At 40.1% G+C, this 27177-nt stretch overlaps 1 protein-coding gene and 1 long non-coding RNA gene across 3 annotated transcripts in view; one reads left to right on the top strand and one right to left on the bottom strand.

The window, feature by feature from the left end:
- lrp5 (low density lipoprotein receptor-related protein 5) overlaps window positions 1–23727 on the top strand; it is a 61601-nt gene extending 37874 nt beyond the window's left edge. The window contains exons 12-30 of one of the 2 annotated variants that reach the window (XR_015763112.1): window positions 1727–1943; window positions 2032–2185; window positions 4933–5068; window positions 5160–5404; window positions 6088–6272; window positions 7429–7577; window positions 7686–7863; window positions 8525–8721; window positions 8830–9035; window positions 9119–9309; window positions 9683–9892; window positions 9993–10118; window positions 11316–11552; window positions 18119–18229; window positions 18328–18570; window positions 18657–18799; window positions 18871–18968; window positions 20448–21118; window positions 21218–23727. Coding sequence is in view for 1 of the 2 variants with exons in the window: in XM_088006646.1 (XP_087862772.1) it covers window positions 1727–1943; window positions 2032–2185; window positions 4933–5068; window positions 5160–5404; window positions 6088–6272; window positions 7429–7577; window positions 7686–7863; window positions 8525–8721; window positions 8830–9035; window positions 9119–9309; window positions 9683–9892; window positions 9993–10118; window positions 11316–11552; window positions 18119–18229; window positions 18328–18570; window positions 18657–18799; window positions 18871–18968; window positions 20448–20772 (3351 nt within the window). In the remaining variant the exon portion in view is untranslated. Of the gene's footprint in view, window positions 1–1726; window positions 1944–2031; window positions 2186–4932; window positions 5069–5159; window positions 5405–6087; window positions 6273–7428; window positions 7578–7685; window positions 7864–8524; window positions 8722–8829; window positions 9036–9118; window positions 9310–9682; window positions 9893–9992; window positions 10119–11315; window positions 11553–18118; window positions 18230–18327; window positions 18571–18656; window positions 18800–18870; window positions 18969–20447 lie in introns of both variants that reach the window. The other variant, XM_088006646.1, reaches the window with a different exon arrangement.
- A 62-nt stretch (window positions 23728–23789) lies between these two features.
- Window positions 23790–26401, bottom strand: LOC148159537 (uncharacterized). The gene is made up of 2 exons (XR_015763113.1): window positions 25753–26401; window positions 23790–25018 (listed from the first exon to the last, which is right to left on the bottom strand). It is a non-coding gene; the product is annotated as an uncharacterized LOC148159537 (long non-coding RNA).
- Window positions 26402–27177: the final 776 nt, after the last annotated feature.

The following is a 27177-nucleotide window of genomic DNA, read 5'->3' as shown; positions in this document are numbered from 1 at the left end:
TAGAGCTCTGTAGAAACCGCTAGAGAGAAGTGCTGAGTGGGCCTAGAGAGCATGCACACCAAGTATTGTGCAAGGTAACGGGAAAGTCCAAAAGGTTCAGACATGGTCAAATCTAAACCACCCAGACCGACATACTACAGCTATTGCTTGCCAGTGTATATTTCTGGGAAGATGACATGAATTACTTATGGCTGCAATCACACAGTCAGCATGAAGTGAGAGACTGCAGTATTTTGGTTTTAACTGAAAACTCTCCAGTGATTTCTCCGGATCAGCTGACTGGTTAGAGGCAAACAGACTTGGAAGTAGGCAAAAAAAACAAACAAACAAAAAAAAACAGACAGCTCAGAAAAAAGTCCAATATATTGTTTGTACATTGTTGTTGTTTGGTAATATTGTTCATCGCTAATGAAATATACATTTGTAAGATATCAGCCGTGAGAATCCAGGAGGATTTGCAGCCTTTCTGTAAATTCCTGCCAGTGCACCTTGGAAGCTCAGGCGACTCTTTAATGCCACCAGTGAGTTTTAAATGGTTTATCATGTCAGATTTATTGTGGTTTGTGGAGATTTCAGACATACAGACTTGTTAATTTTTAGCCAGAGCAAATAAGTCACAGGATCAAAACAACATCTTATCCACATGTCAGACAGTTCAGATTTCTGTTAGGCTTTGTCCAACACACACAAAAATATTGAGACACAACCACGCTGTACAAAAGCCTGAAAATTCAGTATGTCAGGAGGGATTTACAAGCCCTCCCCAGAACAGGGGTCTTGACCTCCAGGCCTCCAGGGCTGGTGTCCTGCAGCTTCAACACACCTGAGACAAATAATGATGTCATTAGAAAAACTCTGGAGAAATGGACTTCACTGGGGATTCAGCCATTTGATTCCAGCAACAAGGTACTTCAAAGTGCTTTGCACCATAAAAATATAGTACAGCAACCAATTATTAAACAGTAATAAACATTAGATTTTGTCAAATACCATAATCAAAATCACCAAGAATAATCGTCATCAAATATACTGATCAATTTTGCAGCTGTTATTAATCAGAGTCTACTCTAAACAGCTTAGAGTTGCCTTTGCTTCATAATAACCAGAACATTGATCAATGTTCAATATATTTGCTCTATATTTGCTTGATGGTTTTGGTGATGGCTGAAATGTGCTATACAAATAAACTGGAGTTGAATAAACAATAAACTCCTTTCTCAACCAAAGCACATTATCTTAATCCTTCAGACTCTAAGATGATTTCTGAGTCGGGTCTTGGATTTGACCCCAGTGCGGGGTCATTTTGCAGGGAATTTACATGTTCTCACCACACATGCTGGGGTTCAGTAACCATGGAGATAGGTTCTGTTCTCCCCTCTTGACCCTGCATATGGGTCATGGGTGATATGCCCATATAAACAGTGAATGGATAATGTGTGTTCTTGTACCTTACCTTGTGCTGCACCTGGTGGTGTGTCTCCCAGCAATACAAGTGTCTATCTTTAATTTAAACCGGAAGAATCCTTTTCAACTTACTGAAGTCATGCTTCACCAACTTGTGCACTGCAACATATCAGTAAGCATATTGTAATAGTAGCAGTGACATGATAGTGACTTGTATTTCAGTTCAAGGACTCCAGCAGTATCACTGACAGTGTGGCGCAGGGTCCACAGCATCTTTCTGAACCTGCATGTAGAAACTATGCTAGTCTTCTTCTGTCTCTAGGTGATCAACGTGGACGGCAGTAACAGGCAGACTCTGCTGGAGGACAAGCTGCCTCATATCTTTGGCTTTACTCTGCTGGGTGAATACATCTACTGGACCGACTGGCAGAGCCGCAGCATCGAGAGGATCCACAAGGCCACTGCCGTGCGAGAGATCATCATCGATCAGCTGCCAGATTTAATGGGCTTAAAGGCTACCAAAGTCACAGAGACCAACGGTAGGATTTGCAGATTTCTGAACAGTGGATAAAAATGCAAAAGAAAATAATGAACTGAGCCTACATGAACGATTGTGTGTTTGCTCAGGTACAAACGGCTGTGCAGAGAATAATGGTGGGTGCAGCCATCTGTGTTTTTGGTGTGAGCAGGCGGTCCGCTGTGCTTGTCCCATGGGCCTGGAGCTCCTCTCAGACCTCCAGACCTGCGTGGTGCCAGAGGCCTTCCTGCTGTTTACCAACAGGTAGGACAACAGGCAAACTATTGGTCTGAAGAAGCAGCTGAGTTGATCACTGTTCTTGTTGGCTAATCAGTTTCTTCAGGATTTTGTGGTTGCTTTTGTGATATCTTTTTGCCTTAACCTTTATTACAAAACATGGGGAAAAAAACAACAAGCAGACAAATTGGACACACACACAATTTGATTCTTTAAAGAACTTCAGTAGTTCAATTTCTGTTGCTTGCCATATTGATTCCAGACTACATTGAATAAATTTGAATATTGCATCAAACCAATAAAAAAGCCCATTTAGTTATACAGAATTATGGGTTTAATAAATAGCATGTCAGGGTTTCCCCAAGGAAACTTGCTAAGCCCGGCGGAGGGGGCATCGAGGCGGTCCACAGGCGATCTATCGTGTTTTTGTATTAAAAGATGTTAAGTTGACAGAAAATATTAAAGTATTACTGTGTAATTATATATTACAGGAAAACATCTCCAGTGAAATGCTATTTAAACCTGCAACTAGTCTAAAAACAACAAATTTGCACTTCTGTTTAATCCAAATTAAGTCAGCAGCTCCGTCAGGCCCCCAAGAGCTTCAGGGGCCCCATAAACGCTAATATTTTAAAACAGACCACAGATACATAAATGTAACACTTGTTTATTGAGATTATCAATGCTGTTAAACTTGATTCAATTTCAGCATACATACATTAAAAGATTTTAAGTTGTTTAACATTTAATGCAAGATTTTAAGGAGCTGGTAAGATTACTTTGTAAAACTTCGAAGAACAATATTCATAGCTAGATTGTTTTGTTACCATAGCAACAATCCGATGCTGTGAGTTTAATCTTTGAATTTACAAATACAAATTAGTAAACTGCGATTATAACTTATTGCTTTTTAGGCTGGCCAATTAAACTACTCCCTTCTCCCATATTTCACTAACTCTAACACAGAAGCTGTTTGAGGTGCTGATGATTTTAGCAGCTAGATGGCCCCTAAGTTAAAGTCTGCGCAAGGCCTCATGCAGCCTTGGACCGGCCCTGCACAATGAGTAAATCCGCTGCACTGCGCAGAGATGTGCAACAAACGGGAGATTTGGCTTTAGTAGTTGTTCCATTTCGTGTCTGTTGAGTTTTTAATCATCACAGAAACTATTCTGGTTGGTCGAGTTTATGGGACTCGACCGTGCCCGACGGTCACGAGTTTCTCAGATCTCCTTGCGGCCGCACGTATTAACTCTAAGTAGACAACGCATTTGATATGGTTTGATGCATCGTGTAACCGGAAAAATAATACTAAAAATAATAATAAAACAATATAAAATCAGCATGATGCGTGACTCCGAGGAGAGCCCGAAAGCTCCTCACCGGGCTGAACTGCATGATGAGGTTAGCGCTGCTTATCCACAAACGCTCCGGCCAACCGGGACGACAGACATAAACTTTACAGGAAAGACAGACACAGAGCCACACGCTGGGCAGCGCATAGAGATGTAAACGCCGCATATAATTGTTTGTTCACAAAGATAAATCATTCTCACCGCTCCACAACGCGCACCTCTGAATTCGCTACAAGTTATTCCTGCGGTTCACATTGAGCTGCGCAACCAGAGCTAACGCGGCGGGCTTTAAACTCTTCCCTAGAGTTCTCCAAAGGATCATAATTCCTCACAGTAAGTTTATGAAAATATCCATACAGGTCAGCCTGTGTCCAGTTTGAGTGAAAGGAGGCGCGCTGAGGTAAAGCAGCGGCAAAGCGATTAGTTCTCGCGCACTGTCGGCTTTAAATGCATAAACTATAAACCTATCTATTATTAACATATCCTTAAGGATATATCTGCTCTGCCAGTGAAATTCTCAGAGCAACAGAGACGCTTGCAGCCTGGCTTTTTTTTTTCTTTTTTTTTCTTTTTTTTTTTTTTTCCTTGAAACATAAACAAGCAACACCTAGCCTGGCGGCGAGGCTAGTAAAGCATGACGGGCGCCAGGCTTACATTACACTGGGGGAAACCCTGCATGTTTAACACCTGCTTTGAGATTATTATATTCAAAAGACACTTTTAACCTGACAAATGGGCATCAATTGATCGCATATTTAAATTTACTGTACAACTTCACATCAAGTAAGTCAGAGGCAGCAGTGTAGTAGAAGTGAGAAATGGTGCCATCTGCAGGTGGGAGTTAGCATCACTTTTTAGTGATTTTTTTATTTTTTATTTTTTTCTTGGAAAATTTGCAATAAATTCACAATTATCCATTAGCGCAAAGAAGTTTGGGGATTTGTTAATTTCACAAATTACTGCTTTGGTGTAATATTTGGTAAGAGCTTTTGACCTTTAGCGTAGACGTTTCCCTTCTGACGATGCCCATATTTTATCAGTTAAGTGGCTGAGATACTAAAACTTTCCTTCATGTGATGAAAGAAAATGAAGAAACAAGTCAGTAAGGTGTAATATTCAGGAATCCCAGTTATACAATAAATAAAGGATTGTGGCTCGGCTCATGCCATGCTTTGACTTTTTTTTACTTGTGAAGAGTTTTTTTTCTTCTAACTTGTGTTTCTGTAACAACCACAGTAACAGCCACTGTAATTCTGTACTCACTTAAACTTCATGTTCTTCCTTTATACTTTTGAGAAGATATTAAATATGATTCAGATGATTCTAATGTGCAGTAATGAAGAAGTGTGTTTAATGTCATGTGAGTGTCTCAGCAACAGCTTTGGTTTTATTTGACTGCTGTGGATCCATTGTTCTCCAAAGGGACAGCATCAGGAGCATCTCTTTGGGCACGAACAGCAACGATGTGGCCATCCCTCTGACAGGAGTCAAAGAGGCCTCGGCTCTTGATTTTGATGTTTCAGAAAGGAGAATTTACTGGACAGACATACAGGCCAAGGTACCAGATATGGTTCCACTTATATATAGGTTGTGTTTGATGAAGAGAAAAGCAAACACTTATCTCACCCTCCCTCCATTCTCTCTACCAGACCATCAGCAGAGCATACATGAACGGCAGCTCCATGGAACACGTCATAGAGTTTGGACTTGACTACCCTGAAGGCATGGCCATTGACTGGATGGGTCGTAACATCTACTGGGCGGATACTGGCACTAACCGCATTGAGGTGGCCCGCTTGGACGGCCAGTACAGACAAGTTTTGGTCTGTAAAGACCTGGATAACCCACGCCTACTGGATAACCCACGATCTCTAGCTCTGGATCCTGCCAATGGGTAGGAGTCCAATATTTAATAACTACTTGACATATTTGCTGAACCGAGTGAGCTTCAGTACCAAAAGAAAAAATAATTTCACTGATTTGGACACCCAAATCAGTGAAACCTACTGAGCAGCCTGACATGATCCACAGAAAGTCACCTGGAAGTGTTCCTGCTAAGTCTAGTTAAGTATAGAAACTATAGAGCACAAGTTCAGTTTTTTTTTCCAGGTCTCATGAAGCATGGAAAAAGGAAAAAAGAATTTGGAAAATATTTATATTTATACATTTTATAGTTGTGTAAATATGTCCTTCCTTCTGGCCTTTCTTCCTTACGTATGCTTCCTTGTGTCCTTTTTTCTTCTTACTTTTCTCTTTTCCGAATGTTCTTAATTCTTTAATATTTTATTTTCATGTTTCCATCCTTATCCTTTTCTCATTTTATCAAATGCCATCATCAAAATCAAGTGTAATCACCATCAAATACTGAGTGGTCACTATGTACAGGCTCTGACTGTACATAGTGACATATGTGGCTGCAACAAGACTGCTGCGATTTTTTTGAATACTTTAACAAACACTTTTATCATTATTGCAATACATTCCACAAAATCTGATGACAGTCTTGGTCCTTTTTCTGTCCTTTCTTCCCGGTGTGTTTTGTACTGCATTGCCTAAAGCTGTGTGCTGTCTCCACAGCTACATGTACTGGACAGAGTGGGGTGGTCGCCCCCGTATAGCCAGAGCCTACATGGACGGCAACACCATCAGTACGTTAGTGGATAAGGTGGGCCGTGCCAATGGACTGACTATTGATTATGTGGAGCATCGACTCTACTGGACTGATTTGGACACGTGTATGATTGAAAGCACCAATATGCAAGGTTTGTTTTCACACATCGGTCAATGGAGCAGCTGAGTTCAGCCCATTCCTCTGTAACACAACTGAACTCTGCAAGCTACATACAGTGTTGGCAAAAAGTATTTGTCAGATTTAAATGTTTTACATTACTGAATGATGCTCAGTGATGCTCCTTGGCAGAGGAGTGGACTTTGTTGAGATTGTTGAGCAAAAAACAGTTAATAGAGAAATGGATTTTGCATAACAATGCTTTGAAATGAAACCAAATAGTTTAACTGCAGCACATAAAGAAGAAGAATGATTGTCAATTTTATTTTATGGCCAACGTGAATATAAGATAAATACAAGACGCGGTTGTCATCTGATGATTTCATTCATAAAGGGAATAAGAGTTATGCAAAACCAACCTGGCCCTTTGTGGAAAAAAATGATTCCCTTCTTTGTAAATCATAATTTAAATGTCTATGGGGTAATTTTTCTGCCATAATTCGAGAGCACATATTTTCAGTTTGAAAGCAGGACTTCATGTCTTTCTTCTCAAAACTTGTAATAACTTTTCAAAACTTTCTCCTCACGCTCTTGCAGAACTCTGCTCCCTTACAAAACATTCTCTGCTTGCTTTTGGAACCGCCTATTGGCACAGTCACCTGACAACCTCTCAGCCAATAGAATGGAAGTTCTGTACTGGATGCGTTTGTTTCCTTCTAGCGGGTGTGCCTGTGTGGCTACTATCGATTGTAGCAACGTGCACCACCCACTGGATGTAGCATGTTGGTTGGGTGAACAAACTCCTGCCTAATATCAGTAGCACACTGCTGGTGGATGTTTAGTGTAACATGGAGCAGAAAGCTGAGGCTGTTGTTTCTCCCAGGCGATGGTGCATTTTTTGTTCCAGAAGCAAGCAGATAATGTTTTGTAAGCGAGCAGAGAATCTGAGCGGAGACTATGTCTGAGCACGAGGAGACTTTTTGAGTACAAGCATTACAAGTTTTGAGAACAAAAGACATGAAATCCTGCTTTCAAACTGAAAGTACATGTACTTGGGTTATGGCAGAAAAGTTCCTCCATAAACATCATTAACCACATTTTTTGGAAAACTGAGATCTGCTTCAGTAGCCAGATCCACTGCTTACTCCCAGAACCGGGCTGACAGCATTAATGTATGATTGGTCCTCCAGGCCTTCAGAGGGAGATTATCGTGGATGACCTTCCTCACCCCTTCGGACTCACTCTGTATAGGGACTTCATATACTGGACAGATTTCAACTTGCGCAGCATTGAACGGGCTGACAAACGCAACGGGCTGAACCGCACCATTGTCCTGCAGGTACTGAACAAGTTGGAAGCCATTTTGGAGAGTTCTAAAACTTGAATTGTTTTCAATTACTAGACAGAGTTGCTGACCTTGTTTCCACCACACTTGTTTCCATCTCAGGGTCAGCTGGAGCTGATGCTGGACATCCTGGTGTTCCACTCCTCCCGTCAGGATGGGACCAATGAATGCTCACAGAACAATGGGAACTGTGGCCATCTCTGCCTGGCCACTCCTGCTGGGGCTCAGTGCCGCTGCGCCTTCCACTACACCCTCAACCCTGATGGGAGAAACTGTAGCTGTAAGTACAAGGAGGCAAGGATTTAAAAAAATAAACAGTAAACTCCACACAGCAGTGTGGCTTCATCTTAAATAGTGCAAAAAAAATAGCAAATGATAAATATGTATATAATATTTCTTAGACTTTCTGGTGCTCCTCGGCAGACTCAAGCTGAAGATTGTTGAACAAAAACCAGTTCATAGAGAAATGGTTTTTGCATAACAATGCTTTGAAATGAAGTCAAATGGTTTGACTGCAGCACATAAAGAAGAAGAATGATTGTCAGTTTTATTTTATGGCCAAAATGTTTTACTTTTTAAAACTTCTAAGTTTTTTAAAGATGTGAAAAATAGTTTTTAATCGTGTTTTATGTTGCTATCAAGTGTGTATGCATATATGTATGTAATGTAACTGATGTGTAATGTGATCAGCCTCTATTTAGGGATAGTTAGTTTCTGCATATTTATCCATAGTTAAATATATTTCAGGAAAATCAAACCTCTGCAGAATGTAGACAAATGTATCTATTTAGTTCCAATATGGACAGGTGTTCTGCTCTGCCATGTTGTTTTAACCAATTCACATTGAGCAAAGTCCAACTCTTGTTTCCCGAATGCCCTCTCTTGCTGGTATCTTCCTGTTCTTCTCTTGACAAAGATCTCCTTTCCGTCTCTGTCTGCAGCTCCTTCAAGTTTCTTGCTCTTTAGCCAGAGGGCCAGCATTAGCAGGATGGTGTTAGGAGACCAGAGTCCAGACATAATCCTTCCCATTCATGTTACGAGGAACGTCCGAGCTGTGAGCTACGAGCCGCTGGAGCACCTGGTCTATTGGCTGGATGGACGGCAGAACATACGAAGGGCCAGAGATGATGGCACCATGGTAACACACCTACAAGAAGAGCTGTTAGCAACCCTGACAATGTAACAGTTGCTGAAGTTTTATATGACTAAAATGTTGGTGTTGTATCCTTTCTGTGGTCATCTTTAGTCTTCAATCATAGTTAGCAGTCCTGCTCAACAAGTGGACAACCAGCTTCATGACCTGAGCCTTGACCCCTACAGTCGTCACATTTACTGGACCTGTGAGACCACCAACACCATCACAGTTCAGAAGATGGACGGTCGCATCGTCGGTGTGGTTGTCAAGGATGATACTGATAAGCCAAGAGCCATCGTGGTCAACGCAGAAAAAGGGTAACATTTGTTGTAGTGAACACTCCGCAGCACATCAGAGTGACGGAGAGCCACAGGAGTTTAAGGTTTACTCCTCTCCACAGGTACATGTACTTCACTACTGTACAGGAGCATTCTGCTAAGATTGAAGGAGCGAGTCTGGATGGAACAGAGAGAGAGTCCTTGTTCTCCACTGGTCTGATTAGACCTGTAGCCCTGGCTCTGGACAACAAGCTGGGAAAGCTGTTCTGGGTTGATGCTGACCTCAAACGCATCGAGAGCAGCGACCTGACAGGTGAGTAATCATTTGCATAGAGTATTTTCCCATGTTTTTATTGTCATTCAAAATAATTACTGGTTACTGTTACTGGTGCATAAAAAACATATTTAATTTAATATAAAAACAAGCAGGGGATGATCCACATCAGCAGATGATCTTCTGTCTCATTCAAGACATTGTGACAGTTTTCATAAATATGTAAAAAAAAAAAAAAACATTTTTTATTGTGACCCTATGAGGTAATATTTTTTGGCTGTTTGTTATTTTCTGTTTTTAACATTTTGAAGTTCCTTATTGCTGAAATTATCTATATAAATGAACTTGCATTGTCACTGTTCAAAGTGAGAAAAGAAGCCATCGCTAAATTACATTTCTTGTTTTCTTTCAGGGGCCAATCGCATTGTCCTGCAGGATTCCAACATCCTCCAGCCGATGGGACTGACAGTTCTGGGGGATCATCTCTACTGGATTGACCGGCAGCAGCAGATGATTGAAAGGGTAGATAAACTGACTGGAGAGTTTCGCACACGCATTCAGGGACGGATATCATACCTGACATCTATCCACGCAGCATGGGAGATGGACCCATCAGAGTTTGGTAGAGATCTAATGCTCTTTGATATTATTCATCAACTTCTTGTTGCACACTTCATCAGACTGATGTAATGATAAATGTCTATGTTGTTTCTTCTACCCAGCATCCCACCCTTGTTCCCGAGACAATGGAGGCTGTTCTCACATCTGCATTGCAAAGGGTGATGGAACATCAACCTGTTCCTGTCCCATGCATCTGGTTTTACTGCAAGACCTGCTGCATTGTGGAGGTAAACCTCACACCACCATAGCAGTACTGAAGGACAAAACAAGTACTGGTGTTAAGAGAAAATATGGAGAGAAATATTGGCCATACTGAGGAAATCCACTGTTATACTGCCCTGGAAAAGAGTTGATGCCTATTGAACTTTACCACATTTTATTACAATACCACTATTAATATATCTGTATCTCATTGTGATTTTATGTGACAGACCAACACAACACTCTGCATAACTGAAGTAAAATGGAAAATATGAAAGTATTTTGACACGGATGCCCCTAAATATAATCCAATGCAACCAGCTGAGGGAGGTTGCATTGGATGGAGCAAACAGCCATCCTCCTCTACCCACATTTGAAATACTTTTGAGAGCCTGAAGATATTTAATTATTTATCTGTGCAAACCACTGGTGCCAGCATTCTGCACACAATCATTTGATTATCAAAAGACTGCTAAAATGAGCTACAGCAGTGTACTAACTTAACTTTGTAACATTTACTGCAGACTGAACAGTAACATTCAAGGCTTAAACTGTAAACATTAGTTACTCACCAGCCTCATCAGCTAAAAGCTGATGAGGCTGGTGAGTAACTAATGTAACTAATGTTTACAGTTATATGCCCAGAAGACATATAACTTATTAGCATTATTTACTCAAATTTTCAACATCTTATCGTTAATCAGAAGAGAGTAAAAGTGCCGAACCTTTTTCCATTCACAATAAGTCCAAAGGCTACAAAGGCTTTGTTGTTTTTACTGGTCTTTTCTGTTGGCTACCGTCACTCACTTTACTCTCCTCTGCTGATGTTTCCTGTTTTCACTGTCAAACTTCTCCATCTCTCCTCCTCCGTCATCTCTGCACACAGGTGTGCCTGTGTAGGCTGAAGCTATTTACCAAAAAAAGAATGGGCAAGAGTTTCAGCTTCTGAACTAAAAAAAAACATTTTGTATCTGAACACAAAAACATTTTGTTCAGATATTTATTAATAAAAAGTGGTGAAAATTCTGCATCATTCTCATTAATCTTCAGTTACACACTACATTGTGTTGGTTTCGTTTGTGGTTGTAAAAACGGGAAAAAGTCCAAGATGTCTTAAAACATTTGCCAGACACTGGACAAAATGTGTCTTGTGCATGTTCAGTGTCTTCTCAGGCTTTTGGTTTTACTAACTTCATCTCCTGCTGCCTCTTCATCCGCCTCAGAGCCCCCCACCTGCTCCACAGAGCAGTTCACCTGCTCCACGGGAGAAATTGGCTGTATCCCCATGGCCTGGCGTTGTGATGGCTTCCCAGAGTGTGATGACGGCAGCGACGAAGTGCACTGCCCCATCTGCTCTGCCTTCCAGTTCCAATGTGATGAAGGAAGCTGCATTGATGCTCAGAAACGATGTGATGGAGAACCTGACTGTCCTGATAAGTCTGATGAGCATGAATGCGACAGTACGTTCACACTCTAACTTATCACCTGCACCTGACCTGTAGTACTTCTCCTGTAAGAGTGCTGTTTGAAAACTTTCTCCTCTAACTTCGTTTTTATTGTTATTTTTTCATCAATTGTGTCCACTAACATTTTTGATCAATTGATTATTCATAATTATTACATAACCTCCCAAAAACATTTTTATAATTTTCTTTTCACAAAAATGCTTTCCTTCCCTTTGCATCGTACAAAGTAAAATCCACACTGGTTAAAGTCCCAACTGTAGCATAACAAAATAAACAAAATGAAGCGTTTATTGTTCAAGTATTTGAAAAATAATTAACCTGAGTATTCTGAATATTAAATCTGATTAGGCTGAACTGTAATTACACAAAAACAGTTTAGTCATAGTTTAGTTTTAGCTCAAAACAAAATTATTTTAGATTTGCAGTGTAGTTCTACTTAGAAGTAGAAATGTAGACATTTAAAGACTACAAGAAGAAATCTGGAAAATGTTTTCTATTCATCTTCCATGAATTCTATTTATATATCTCTTCAATAAATCTATGTTTATCTCTCTCCCTCTAGCTATCATGTAAGTCTTTCCTTTCCAAGTTCGGTCTGATACAGTCAGAAGGTTTCATGCCCTGTTGCATATGAGCATCAGGGCAAGAAGCCCTTAGACCAGGGGTCTCAAACTCAATTTACCCAGGGGCCGCTGGAGGCAGAGTCTGGGTGAGGCTGGGTCGCATAAAGGATTCCACAAAAAACATTTAAAAAATATCCTCAAATGTCATCAACATTTAATTATTTCTCCAATACATGAACTGCAGGCTTTGGCTTTGACAAAGACATGATGAGGGTGTGACAAAATTTAGGGTGCGTTCACACTGCAGCCTGAAGTGACCCAATTCCGATTTTTTGTCAAATCGGATTTTTTTTGCCGGGCCGTTCACACTGGCACACATGTGCAACCTGTATGTGTTCTGCAGTCTGAACGGACAAACGACCTGAAAGTGTCCCGCATGCGCAGTAGAGGGCGCCATAGCGTCAGCGTTCTCAGTGTTCTGCCAACCGCCATAAAAAGAAGAAGTGCTCAGTGTTTGTGGAAGTTAACATGGAGGCTAACGGTGGAGCTTAGCTTACATATTTGAAGTTGTTGTCCAACCGGAGCAGCATATTAACAACTTAATCCTCATTATAGTCTGTCATAGTTGTTTTTCTTCCCACTTGCGTGTATCAGGACTCAGAATTTGTTGAGAATCAGTGACGTTTAGTTCGGATGAATGCAGCCTGGACGTTAGGTCGCATTTGAATCGGATACATATCGGATATGGGTCGCATTCGAAAAGAATCCGACCTGTGTTGTTCAGACTGCCATGAAAAGATCAGATACAGGTCGCATTACCTCAAAAAAAAAAAAAAAAAAAAAAAATGGGTCACTTTATTCTGCAGTGTGAACGCACCCTAAGTTTATTCCACTTGGCGTCGCTCTTGTTCTACGTTTTATAGAAGTCTTTAGCCAGCTAGCAACGTATGGAGAACGTCTCGACGCGTGACGTCATTACCGCTTCTACTTGTCACAACAGCGTGGCGGAAGATCATCCAAAAGGCAAGGGAGGAGAAAAAGATGGCATATTTCGTCGGAGGGAGAGCATTTGTTGAAAACAAAGAAATATTCTAATGGATATTTTGTTCTAAAGGGAGAATAGCTCCGCTGTTTCATCCAACTTAAGAGGAGTTAAGTCACTGTTCTAACTTTTTTCTAACGTTCCAATTAAACATTTCTACTCTAAAATTTATTTCAGTTAACGCTCGAGGCTTAAGAGACATTACTAAAAGAAAAGCAGTTTTTCTTTATACAAAAAACTTTGATGCAGACTTTTGCTTGGTTCAGGAATCGCATTCGTCTAATGAAGATTACAAGTTCTGGAAATCGCAATGGGGTGAGGATTTATGGATGTCCCATGGAAACAGCCATTCTGCTGGAACACTAACTCTTAAGCACAAATTTAATGAGAAAGTTATTTTTACTCAATCTGACTCTAATGGTCATTATATGTTGATAGTTTTCTGTCATTGTCACCAACTTTTTCTGTTGGGAAACATTTATGGTTACTCAAGCACGAGACAAAACAAAGAATTATTTCAAACGCTAAATAATTTGATTGATAGTATTGTTGAAAGGTTCTCTGAAGTTAAAATAATACTGGGTGGAGATTTTAATTGTACTATAGACAACAAAATTGATAGATGGTCACAAAAAATTACAGGTAGTTCTTTCTTATCTGATTTCATAAATGAAAGAGGCCTTGTTGATATCTGGAGAGTTAATAATCCAGGTAAAAGAGACTTTACATGGACAAACAGAGCCGGTTCATTACGATCTAGAATTGATTTTGGTTAATTTCAGAATCCCTTACTCAACTGAACTGTAAAACAGAAATTATGCCGACACCCTTATCAGACCACAAAGCAATTGCATTAACTTTAAATTTATCGCCAAACAAACCAACTCAAAGATATCCAGCCTATTGGAAACTTAATAATTCTCTCTTGCAAAATGAAACTCTAAGGGAAATAATAAGAAATACAATTTTAGAATATTTTAGGACTGCTACAGAGGAAGGTAATTATCAAAAACAATGGGAACTTTTAAAATTTGAGTTAAGAAAATATTTTATAGAATTTGGTTCTGAACAAAGAAAGGAAAAAAATGTAGAGGAAAACACTTTAATAACAAACCTTACTGCTCCATCATCCATTTTGCCAGAAAACCTGTCTGAACCACAGCAAGCAAAACTCCTATCATTACAACTAAAACTAGATCAATTATACATAAATAAAGCTAAAGGTGCATTTGTTCGATCAAGAGCGAAATGATTAGAGGTGGGTGAGCAGAATTCCAGTTATTTTTTTAATCTAGAAAAACAAAGACAGAATAAAAATAATATAAATAGACTCTCCTCAAATGGTGATATTGTAGATAATCCAAGAGAGATATCCAAGATCTGTGAAAACTATTCTAAAATGTTATATACCTCAAATATCTCTGGTACCCAAATGAATAATTTCTTTAAGAATCTTGGTGAGGTTAAACCCATCGGAGAACTCCAAAGGTCAGTCTGTGATTCACATACAATGCATACAGAAATTTTGGATGCCATTAAAAAACTTAAATTAAACAAGTCCCCAGGCACTGATGGGCTAACATCTGAATTTTATACATTATTCTCTACCCAACTTGCTCCCTTTTTATTGAATGTTTTTACAGAAAGTATACTGAAAGAACAACTACCGACCACACCTCGTCAAGGCTTAATTACACTAATTCCTAAACCGCAAAAAGATGCTTTAAGTTTAGACAATTGGCGCCCTATCACTTTATTAAATAATGATTATAAAATATTTGCTCTATGTTTGGCTAATAAATTAAAATCCGTACTTAATGATATTATTGGAGAAACGCAAAATGGCTTTATGGCTGGACGATATATAATTGATAACATAAGACTTGTTTTAGATTTATTAGATTACTCTGATCTAATATCAGAAAACAGTTTTATTCTTTTTCTGGACTTCCATAAAGCCTTTGATTCACTGGAACACAAATTTCTGTTTAAAACACTCGACCTTTTTGGCTTCGGTGAGCAGTTTAAAAAGTCAATTCGCACTTTATATGCATTAGGTAACAGTTCAGTTAAACTATCTCATGGAACCACCTGTAGGTTTAATATTGAGCGTGGAATTCGTCAAGGTTGTCCAATTTCACCATTTTTGTTTCTTTTACCTATGCAAATTTTAGCAAATTTCATAAAGAACAGCGGCTTAAAGGGTATTCAAATTGCAGAGAGAGAAATTTGTTTGAGTCAACTGGCAGATGATACGACTCTATTTTTAAAAGATTGCTCTCAAATAAATATTGCTATTAAGCTGGTTAATGAATTTTCTTCAGCATCTGGCCTCAAACTTAATCTCTCTAAATGCGAATTGCTTCCTATAAAAACCTGCTATGAAACTGAAATCTCAGGAATCCCTGTTAAACGTAAAGTTAAATATCTTGGTATCTCCATTACGAAAGAAGAAAACCAAAGGTCAATTGAAAATTTTAACCCCCTTGTTGCTTTAATCCAAAAGAAATTTAATATGTGGTTACAGAGAGATTTATCTATCTCTGGTCGGGTCTTACTGTCTAAAGCTGAAAGTCTCTCCAGTTTGGTATATGCTAGTTCAGCACTTGAGGTTTCCAATGAAATCAGTTCAAAAGTAGATAAAATATTATTTGATTTTATTTGGAAGAAAAAGGTTCATCTTATTAGGAAAAATGTAATGATAAACAAGTTGAGCTCTGGTGGATTTAATGTTTTAGATTTTCAAACTCTGAATTCTTCCTTTAAAATTAAGTGGATCAAAAGGTATCTTCTAAATCCAAACTCTCTGTGGAACTTTATATCCACACATGTATTTGAGGCTATAGGTGGTTTATCTTTTCTTTTAAGATGTAACTATAGTATTGAAAAAATCCCAGTTAAACTTTCCAGTTTCCATAAACAGCTACTGCTTTGCTGGAATTTAATACATAAACATAACTTTTCCCCACACAAATACTATATTTGGAATAACAAAGACATCTGCTATAAACATAAATCTATTTTTCTTAAAAAATGGTTTGACAAAGGCATTGTGTACATCAACTTTTCAACAAAGAAGGTAATACTTACTCTTACGATGAATTTCTGACCACATATAATTTCCCTGTACTGCCTAAAGAATTTGCAATTGTTTTTGATGCCATTCCTTCTGGGGTGAAAATGTTACTGTCATCCTCTGTTCAACACCATACTGATTACTTAACAGAACAATTATTCACTGGTAACTCAGACCCATTTTTAAGTAGTAAGACTAATAACAAATGTATTAGAGAACTAATAATAAGAAATCATATAAGCAAACCAGCTTCTACTTTTTTTTGGAACAATATATTTAATGGTATTTGCTGGAAAGATGCTTGGTTATTGCTGAAGAAATATTTAATTACTAATAAGATTCGAGAAGTGTCTCTAAAGATTCTACATAGATGTTATCCTGTTAATTGTAAAATATTTAAATATCACCCTAATGTAGACCCTCTATGTTCATTTTGTCACAATTTTGAGGAGACCATCACTCATCTTTTTTGGGACTGTTCTTATACTCAAATTTTTTGGAAAGATGTTTTTTTACTCCTAAAAAGAAAATTGGAAATAGATATACCGTTTAACTTTAAAACTATTGTATGTGGCTTTTTTTGTTTAGACACACCAACAAATAAAGTTTTTATTATAAATTTAATGTTAATTTTAGCTAAATTTAATATCCACAGCTGCAAATTTCTTAAATTGAAACCCAAATGTAATGCTTTTTATGCCTATGTTTCTTCATATTTACATTCTCTTAAAAACTGTACCAATACTAAAGCTATAAAGACCACTACAATTTGTAAAGAATTTCTCATGTAATTTGTCCTAACTGCTGTATTTAACCTTGTCCTGTTTATAACCTCTTCCTTTTTGTATCCCTTTCTTGTTTGTAATTTTTGCTGCTATCTTCCTTAAGCCTCTTTGTTCATCTAGTTACTGTTTATGTAACTTGTTGTATATATTATTGTAGTAATAATAATAATAATAATAATAATTTTTCTTTAAAAGCGCGGCGGGTGACGAGCAGCCTGGTAGCAGTCGCCTTTCTCTGCGTTTGATCGTGGCATTTGTTAATGGTAGAAAGTACCGGAATGGCGACTGCAGGGAAGGGCAACTGGTACCGGACTGTTCCATCACCCGCCGCACTATTGTTACAAGCGTAGTGTGCATGAAGTCAGTGTAGCTTAGCCTAGCACCGAATGTCAGCCATGACGAGGAACGGCAGGCGGGACTTCCTTCAGAGGTCCGCTCACCCTGTGGGCTGCTTGTACCTTCACCATATGTACCAGGAGTAGGAGAGTAATTCCTGCTGCTGGGTGCAGGAGAGCAAACTGCTGACATCCAAACGAAATTCAGCAAGTTTAAAACCGCAGATAATCATATCCGCAGCCTGATGGTGCGGTGTCTGTCTGGCAAGAGCGTTTGTTCGCCGCGTGAGAACGCCGGTAACAATAAGCGGTGTGACTTGGCGAGCTTAGTTCAATGTGCCGACTATAAACTGGGTTTGAGAGAAGCTGAAAGTAGGAATAGGAATAGAAGATCTCTGTGTAGAAGATCATGTAGTGACAGAAACAGCAGATGAAGGGATCTGGCGGCACTTAGGATAATATAATCAATAACATTAACTGTGAACACCTTCACTTACTATTTATTACTACATTGAGGCGGACGGTCTCATTGGATGGGCGGGGCGCCCCCTACTGGACAATTGTAGGAGAAACGTTCTGTGAAATGTCGTTCAGACATACACTTCATGTGTACTTGTACATTTTTTAGGTCTTAAGTATTTGTCCAAACATTTTGCCAGTGGTAGGGATTTACCTTCCACACCTGAAATAGATTTGAAGTGTGGACTTTGTGGTTCTGAGAGCCTGGATCCAGTCCTCACCTGTCCTCCTGTCTTTCAGCTGTCTGCCCTCCCAACCAGTTCCGCTGTGGGGACAACCATTGCATCACTAAGAAACAGCAGTGTGACAATTACTCAGACTGTCTGGATGGCTCTGATGAGCTGGCTTGTGGTAAATATTTCTACATTGCAGCAGAAGTTTCTCTCATCACATTATTCATATCATATTCACTCCTGTAATGTACATATCCCTCTTTTTTTCCTGTGCAGATTATATTTCTCCCTCCTCAAGCTTCATTCCCAGTAATGAAACCACCAACCCCATTGGCCCAGTCATTGCCATCATTCTGCTCATGTTTGTGATGGGAGGAGCGTGCTTTGTCTGCCAGCGTGTGGTGTGTCGGCGCTACAAGGGTCCTAATGGGAGCTTTCCTCATGAGTACATCAGTGGGACGCCCCATGTGCCTCTCAACTTCATCACCCCCAGCAGCTCCCAACATGGCACCTACCAAGGTAGAATCAGTTTGTCAGCTGCAGTGCTGTGAATTGTTCTCCATCACCAGTTATGTTGGGTCTTAATAAATGATACGTGTGTGCAGGGATCTCCTGTGGAAAGTCCACCCTGAGCTCAGTCAGCCTGATGGGCAGCAGCAGCAGCGGAGCCCCTCTCTATGACAGGAACCATGTGACTGGAGCTTCATCCAGCAGCTCCTCGTCTACCAAAGGAGCCTTCTACCCAAAGGTACACACAGCAGCACTTTAAGCCTGCACTCCACGCCTCACTTACTTAACTTGTCTGTTTTATGATTGCAGATCCTGAACCCTCCTCCATCTCCGGCCACGGATCGGTCTCTTTACAACACAGAGATCTTCTATTCCTCCAACAGTCCATCTACAACCAGATCATACAGGTCACCTACTCAGAATTCAGTGTTCTCACCGTTCCATATCTTCTTCTTCTGGTAGTTATGGACCTTACCACAGGGGCTGCGTTTCATTGGCTAATGCCCATTTCACGTCACAGTGTAGCTATCACGTGCGTGACCGTCTCACAAACACAAGCCACAGTAGTAAACACATGCTAATGTACATTGTGGACTGGCAGAAAGTTTTTGCGTCAGCACTCGAAAAAGAATGGTTCTCCACTGTCAGTGGGGAATCTGTACAGGCGATGTCAGGTATCCTGATCGTATTTGTGGAACTAAAATTCACAGATTTCCAAAATCTGATACGGAATGCCTTGCTTGGATCAAAGCTTGTGCACAACTGCATTTGCAGCTCAACCGTCGTAAGATCAATATGAACAAAGGAGTGTGTGCTGGTGTAAATATTATTGTTTTGCTTTCTTTGTGCTTAGTGAATGAAAAAAAGAAAGTCAATAATAAACACATCCATTATGAAAACCTTTTAGCTAAGTACAGCATAATGGCAGTACCGATCCAACTTCTACACCTTGAAGCCTGTCTGTTACACGGTCTTACGTTAGCTGAACAGATCAATATGCAATGTGTACCGTATCTGACATACATTAAAGATTTTATTTTACCTGAAAAGGCTTTTTACGAAACTGTAATCGTGTTAGCCACGCTAGCACCGAGTACAGTCTATCAGGTCTAGGCACACTCAAACATTTGACAACAACAGAAATCACCGATTCCAAAAGTAACCCTCAAAACCATGAATGCCGACTTACCCAGCCTTGCAATTACAATAGCATCAGTGATCTTGTCCACAGCTATATTTATGCTGAGGGTGTGAGGATCTGCTGTTTTCCTCATCGACAGGTAGCATTTCGCTGTGACGCGCACAATGTTGGAGGCATCCCGTGGCTCAAACACCTTGATGTCGTCCAAAAAAGATGACATGAACTTGTTGGTTCCCCTGTCCATTGTCGTGGCTGATATTTTTTGAAAATCCGGCAGAAATTCTACACTAATCGACTCAGAAATACTTTGTAGAGAGTCAGACGAAATGAAAGACGCCATGTTTACATAGAAACTAAGCTCCGCGAGGCTTTGTTTGTGAGACATGCAGCCACGTGGGATTTTAGGGGGCGTTTCTGGGCGGAGCTTGGTAAAGTCCATAGCACTAATGGTGAGGAAAGGAGGCAGATTTTGAGGAAATTCATGTCCGTCTCGATAGGACAAACTGCATTGTTTATCCTGGAATCACCATCTTATTTTTTCCCTTTAACAAAGTACCGACAGGCCATCTTGGGATGACAGTTCAGTTTTCTATTAATTAAATAAATAATAAATCTGAATTTAGATCAGAATGTTATCAGTTGGAGCCGCTCCAAATATTCACAATACTTGATGAGAGTCTCCACCCACCCATCCATTCATTCATCCATCCTGTCATGAATTAACTTGCTATGTTTTCCTCCACAGGCCCTACCACCCAGTCCGTGGAGGGGCCCCTCCTACCACCCCCTGCAGCACAGACGTCTGTGACAGCGACTACACCCCCCACCACCCTCCTACGGGCATGCTGCTGTCGGGGGGACGCTGGAAGGCCCCTGGCCACGCTGCTCATGGCAAACCTACTAAATACTACATGGACCTTAACTCAGATTCGGACCCCTACCCTCCACCCCCCACCCCACGTTCTCAGTACATGTCTGCTGAGGAAAGCTGTCCCCCGTCCCCTTCCACTGAACGTTCCTACTTCCACCTGTGTCCCCCTCCTCCCTCCCCCTGCACCGACTCATCATGACCCTCCAACCACCTGGGGGAATCAAAGGGATGAAGTGGACTCACTTCTTTGTTCTGAAATAAACTAATGTGCCAACAGTCAGCCTGACGGGTGGAGGGGTGGGGAGGGGCTGTCTCATACCTGCCACTTTATATGAACTAGAAACTAGGTGAAGTGCCTTCCTCAAGCTCCGCCTATCCTCCATCTGATATTCCAATCATCCTCAGGAAGGCTTCTGTTGAGCCCACGGCCTGAGGAGAACTGCTGAGCTGGATCCTTCTGGATCCTTCTGGATCCTTCTGGAACCTTCTGGAAGCTGTTGGAGTTTTGAGGTGATGCCTGCTTTGCCTCAAGCCTCAGAAAAGAGGTGAGGAGAGAATTCAGCCCGCAGCTCCTTCCTCTAGTCCCTGGACCTGTTTTTTCTGACAAACCCTGATCTGGCCATTTTTTTCCTTTAACTCTTCAGTATGGAAATATGAACTGAACAGCTGAAGAGAAGAGATCACTGAGACTGAATACAAGCCACTGGCCGGGGCCTCTGCCCCCCCTGCCCCTCCTGCCTCCTGGACCCCCTGGCCATGTGGCCCCAGCATTTCACCACTGTCCTTCTCCTCTTGTCAGTGTTGGCAGACGCGGCAGCAGCAGGAAGCATTAGGCTGCTGACAGAAAGTCCGCCTGAGTCATTTTACTGATGGAACACAAACACCGTCCCTTGTGTTTTTCATTCCCTTCTTCTGTCTTTCAATCTTTTTGTGCCCCTCCGTTCCTTCCTCATATCCCTCTATTCTTTCCTTTCTCTCTTCATTTTCTCCCTTGTGCTCATCCTTCTATCTTTCCGTGTACGTTTCCTTCTTTTCATCTTTCCATACTTTCCTTCTTTGCATCTTCTTTCCTCCAGTCCTTTCTTGCTTTCTTGTTTTTGTGAATTCCGTATCTAAATCTAATCACGGTGGAAATCTGTTCCTTAAATTCAAGGTGAACTTGAGAATTTACCATTTTAAAATGAACCTGAAGAACTGCTAGAGTTAAGTCTGGAATATGTAGATGAGACCTGTTTAGGAGCTTCTGTGAATGTTTGCTGGATGGATGGAAGCAGGTGGATGATGGGTGGAGGAAGGAGTGAATGGTGGCAGCGGGAGGCGGATGCAACATCATCACCATCACAGCAGGAGCAGCTCCAGCTTTTGTACATAATGTGGAATGAAGTCAGTGAACCTGCCTGTCCCTCTCCTCATTGTCCTGTTTACCAAAAGTATTTTTGCTGCTATTATGTACAGAATCAATCAGATGCTATGATATGTAATTACACAGAAATGCCAAAATGATCCACCTGATCATATTGTCATCCTGACAATAGATTATGAAGCTATTTTACACCTAAAAACAAATTATTCCTATAGCATTTTGTCTCATTAGTATATCTGTATGTTAGCTCAGCATGTATTAGCCTGTCTGTCGGTGTTTGCTCTGTGGACATTAGCGTTGCCATGCTGGTGTCTTTATGTTTGTCTCATCACACACAGATCTCAGAATCAGCTGTGCAGCTGTGAGAATCCTGCTGTGGCTCCTCACACAAAACATCCTGCAACTACCAAAGTACGCTTTACTGCTAACAGTTAGCTTCACAGGGACCCTGACTTTTGTCATTTTTTGTAAAAAAGAAGTTATGTTGGAAGAAATCGTCTTATTCATTTTGTTTACTTCAAGGAAAACATTAGCCTCAGTCTAATAGTTTAGCCACACTGGACACATTCAGACATTTCTTCTGTTTTTGCTTTTCTTTATCCCTCTGAAATGATTTATATGATGAAAATTTCAATGTCAGACAAAGATAACCTGAGTAAATACGAGAAGCAGTTTGAGGGTTTCGTGTATAAAGAGAAAGAAGCTGTCTAAACTAACCTGTCCTGTGGGAAGAGTAGTTGCTACCTAAAGGCCTGTCAGGTGTTGGTGAGACAAGTCATTCATCCTCATCACTGTGGAGGAATCTTGGCCACTTATCTTTGAAGAAGAGTTTTAATTCGGCCACACTGGAGGGTGTTTGAGCATGGCCAGCCTGTTCAAGGTCATACCTCAAGATTTTAATCAGATTTAAGTCTAAACTTTGTTCAGGCCACTCTAAGACCATTATCTCAGTTTTTGTAGACTAGTTGGCGTGCTTATTCAGATCCATGTCTGATCTGTTTGCATTACACCTGCTCTTGAGTTGCCTCAGATATCAGATCAGGGCATAATGTTTGGCTTTTAGATCTATTAGCTTCCTTCTTTTAGTCAGAAAAGTTCTGTTGAAGTGATTTCTTGACAGCCCAAGTCTGACAGTAATTCCACCTGGATGTGGTGAGTGCAGTTAAGCTCAGAAACATGATTTGTCATTGTTTATTTATTACTTAACAAGCGCTCTTCAAACCCTTTTACACCTAATAAATAAAATTACCATTTAAATCAATTTTGTATTTGCTCAGCTTATCTTTGTCTGATATTTAAGCTCCTTTATCATAACATTTTTAATATAAAAAAAAACCTGATAAGGGGCAGATACTTTTTTTCCACAAAACTCTAAATACTTCCCTCTACAAAAGAAAATTATAGTTTCAGGTGTAATAGTGAAGGTCCAGATGAGATCATCAGTCTGTAACTGTCAGGAAGCCATTAGTGAGAAACGAGGCACCATCGTGTCCCAATAAGGAATTTCACCAACATTTCTGAAGTAAAGCATCTTCAGCGCCTCAGCATGAGCTTGATCTAATCCTTTCCTACCCAGAAACATTGAAGCTGCTGACAGGCGCCGACTGACCTGGTATCAGTTTCTGGCTGCTGCTCCATGTCAGCAGCACAACTAATTTCCTTCAAGGGCTAAAAACCACTGCCAGTAAACTTCTGTACATGTCTCAGCTTTGAATGCTTTGTGTGATTTACAGTGCTGAATTTTTTTGTATCAAAAGCATTTTTATATAATAAAGGTTTTATTTTAAAGAATGTTACCATCTTTGATTATGTCACTGCTGAATTGTTGCGTAGATCACATAAAACTTAAGTAGTTATTTAATCAGTTCTCATTTAATTGTTCAGCAAACAGCATTAAACATACAACACGCTGTTTCTCTGGAATCATTTCACTTAGCATGATTATAAAGATAAACAAAGTATATCCATCCATCCATTTTCTTATGCTTATCCAGATCAGGTCACAGGAGCCCCAAGTAGGGGGCCCCAGACCTTACTGTCCCAGCCTCTTGTTCCTTAGCCTGATGCTCCTCATCTGCAGTTGAACATCGTTCCCAAGGCCATTGTCCCTCCAGCGTGTCCTGGGTGCTCCTCTGGGTTTTCTCACTGGAGACTCAGGTCTCCCCTAGAGGGCGCTAGTGGACCAGAGCTGCCAGATTATTGGACCACAGATGTTCTAGTGATGGGAACCCAGCTAGCATTGAATGTTTGAAGCACGTCCGCTGAAGGTTGTTTTAAACGTCTGCCGAACGTCCGCTGACTACGTTTGATCAACGTCCAAATTAAATACCATTAGACATCCGGAGGACTTTGAGTTGAACGTCCGCCGGATGTTCAGGATGACGTTTTCTCAAGGAGTCGATGGAGTGGAGTTGATACGAGTTCCTCTCTGTCCTGGGTGAACATCATGGAGAGACTCAATCATGGCTCAGAAACGCATCAAGAAGCTTTATGACGCAAACCTGAAAAACAAAAATGAATAAAAAAAAAATACAAGTAAGTGATGATATTTAGACAACATAATCAAAACCCAATAAGCCCTAAGGTCTTTTAAGAGTTTTAATTGAAAATAAATTGACTATATCTCAGGAAATTAAATGTTCAAGTGAAACAGTTACTGTATCACAATAAGAGAAACTGCAAAAAAATATTGCAGAGGTATAACACTGAAGTTACTGAGAAAGAGTAAACTGAAATATTTAGTAAGTAGAAAATGTATGTTAAAATCTGAATACTTTTTGAATGTAGCTGAAATCAATTTAAACCACCAGCAGATACAGTACAGTACGCTGATTATCTGTACTAAAAATAATGCAAAAAATGTAACATAGAAGAAGAGGCATTATTTTTAAAACCAATAAATAAACTGACTTGGAGAAATATATTTAGCCAAACAGACCTGGCCCCTAAAAGCAACACTTCCTTCCCTTCCTGGCCGTCTCTGACTCAACACTTGCTGGTCTCTCCATCCTCATGCTCTGATCGTCTCTAGCAGCTGGAGGAATCAGTAAGACCTACAAGCAGCTGCTCTCTGCTGGTGATACTAGAATGGGGAATTAGGAGAACACCAATTTAATTTAATATCATAACACAGCAAAAGGCATATTACATCTAATTCGGAATAAAACTAAGTACACACACACACCAAATAATAAAAAACAGAAATTATGTGAATATCCTCCTTCGGCCTGTGACCTACCAGCTTAGTTTTACATTTTACATCTGGAAGAAAATGTATATATTTAAGAGTTACGTTGCCTCCCCTCATCGACAGCACTGAATATGTGCTTGGTAAATAAATCATCTGCACAGTCACTTGACGTGTGGTGCAGATTAACGTGGACCTGATAACATTGGAGCTGTTTTCCCACTTTAGCTTCAATGGTAGTTAATACACACACACACACACACACACACCCCTACACACACACACACACACACACACACACACACACACACACACACACACACACACTGAGGATTGCGCAACAGTTTTTAACACATATTTCCTCCAGATATATTTGGTATTTTCCACGCTTAATGCCACTCGACAGAGGTGCGCTGGTTAACGAATTCAACATAAAGACAGGCGAAAATTTCACAAGCCTAGTTTATGAACTTTACCTAGTGCTAACATTAGCTAGCACAATATGCTACCGGGGATCGCGGCAGACAAAATATGTGACTGTCGTCATAAGTTGAGTAAGATTTCTTCTTTGAAACAGGGTGGACACTTTAGAAGCTACTAAACGGAGTAGTTTTGTGAAGATTACTTACCATTCACATTCTGTGTCCCGTCACCGAAGCCCTGCAGTTCGGGACAGAGTTCTGAGATCTCAGGGAGACATCCGCTTTAGTCAGCGCTAACCAATCGGAACACGTCTTACATCGCACGTCCTTAAGCCCCGCCCAGAACGTTCATGTAAGCTTCCCCAAAGCAAATAAAGTTGTATAAGTAAGAAAACAAGTTCAACCAAAAACTCAGAAAAAAAAGTTTCAACCAAAAAAAAGTTTCAACCACAAAAAAGAGACTCAACCAAAAAAAAGTAAATAAATAAATAAATAAACTTAGTGATTTTTGCTTTGACATTATTTTTTTTTTTTGATTGAATAATTGTGAAACAAATCTAACTCCATAAACAAGGTCCTCCCTAGATTCCGCAGGAACCAGGACACGTCCTTCTTCCCCATCTCCACCAGGCTTCTGTATCTCAGCTGCATATACACAAATGAGCGTTCGCGTTCAATAGCCTCAGACCCGGCTAGATTCAAAATAATATAAGCTTGAGTACATGCCGGTTTGTCCGAATGCGCTGCTGCGATGAAAATGTCGTTTTCCTGCTCAAATATGCACTAGTTCTCCGTTGCCATCAAATACTAGAGGGTCGGGCCATCTGAAGCCGTTGTTGCCGCGCCCTTACGCTCCTTCACCTCGCGCACATGTAAATGTAAATTGTAAATGTAGCGAGTTTTACCTTTCACGTGTCTTCATGTCGGGGGGTGTAAACATGCGGTCGCTCATACGGATAGAGCGACCGCATGTTTTCTACGCTCCTTCACCCTTCCTTTTGGGGGGGGGGGAGGAGGGCATCCACCTGAATAATATGTAGTTGCGCCCCTGCCTAGAACAATGCAAGTACTGCAGAGTAGTTATGTATATAATGTACAAAATAGGAAAGTAAGAATAAAGAAGACTTATGAGTAATTAAAATTGTACTTTATTAGCAATAGCAGTAAATCAAAAATAAAAAATTAAGTGTAATTTAAATACATTACTAATATATTAGTAGTATATTTAAAATATATTTAAAGTATATTAAAAGTATATTTTTAATATAATTCTATGACAGAATTAGTACTCTCAAAAATATACTAATCAAGCTCTTGAATGCTACACAAAAAAGTAAAGACTACTAAATACTACTTGAAGTTGTTCCAAAAAAGTATGTTGAAGTATATAAGTATACTAAAAGTTGTAAATTAATACTATTTAAATACTATTAAAGTATACTAAGCACAAAAACAGTTGTTCCAAAATAGCACAATTTAAGTACATAAATCAAAGTAGGCTAAAATATGTTAAAATTTAATATACTAAAGTATACTGTTTTTTTTTTTTTGCTAGGGTTGTCATCCTCTGAGTTTCTGAGAATCACTGATAGTCGTTAAACTGCATTCAGCGGATTAGCTCTTTTCCTATTA

Source organism: Poecilia mexicana, unplaced genomic scaffold (assembly GCF_051168715.1).
Source record: "Poecilia mexicana isolate PSO_F unplaced genomic scaffold, ASM5116871v1 scaffold_6, whole genome shotgun sequence".
Classification (NCBI taxonomy): domain Eukaryota; kingdom Metazoa; phylum Chordata; class Actinopteri; order Cyprinodontiformes; family Poeciliidae; genus Poecilia; species Poecilia mexicana.
The sequence above is the reverse complement of the archived record's forward strand: the minus strand, read 5'-3'. Positions and strand labels throughout refer to the sequence as shown.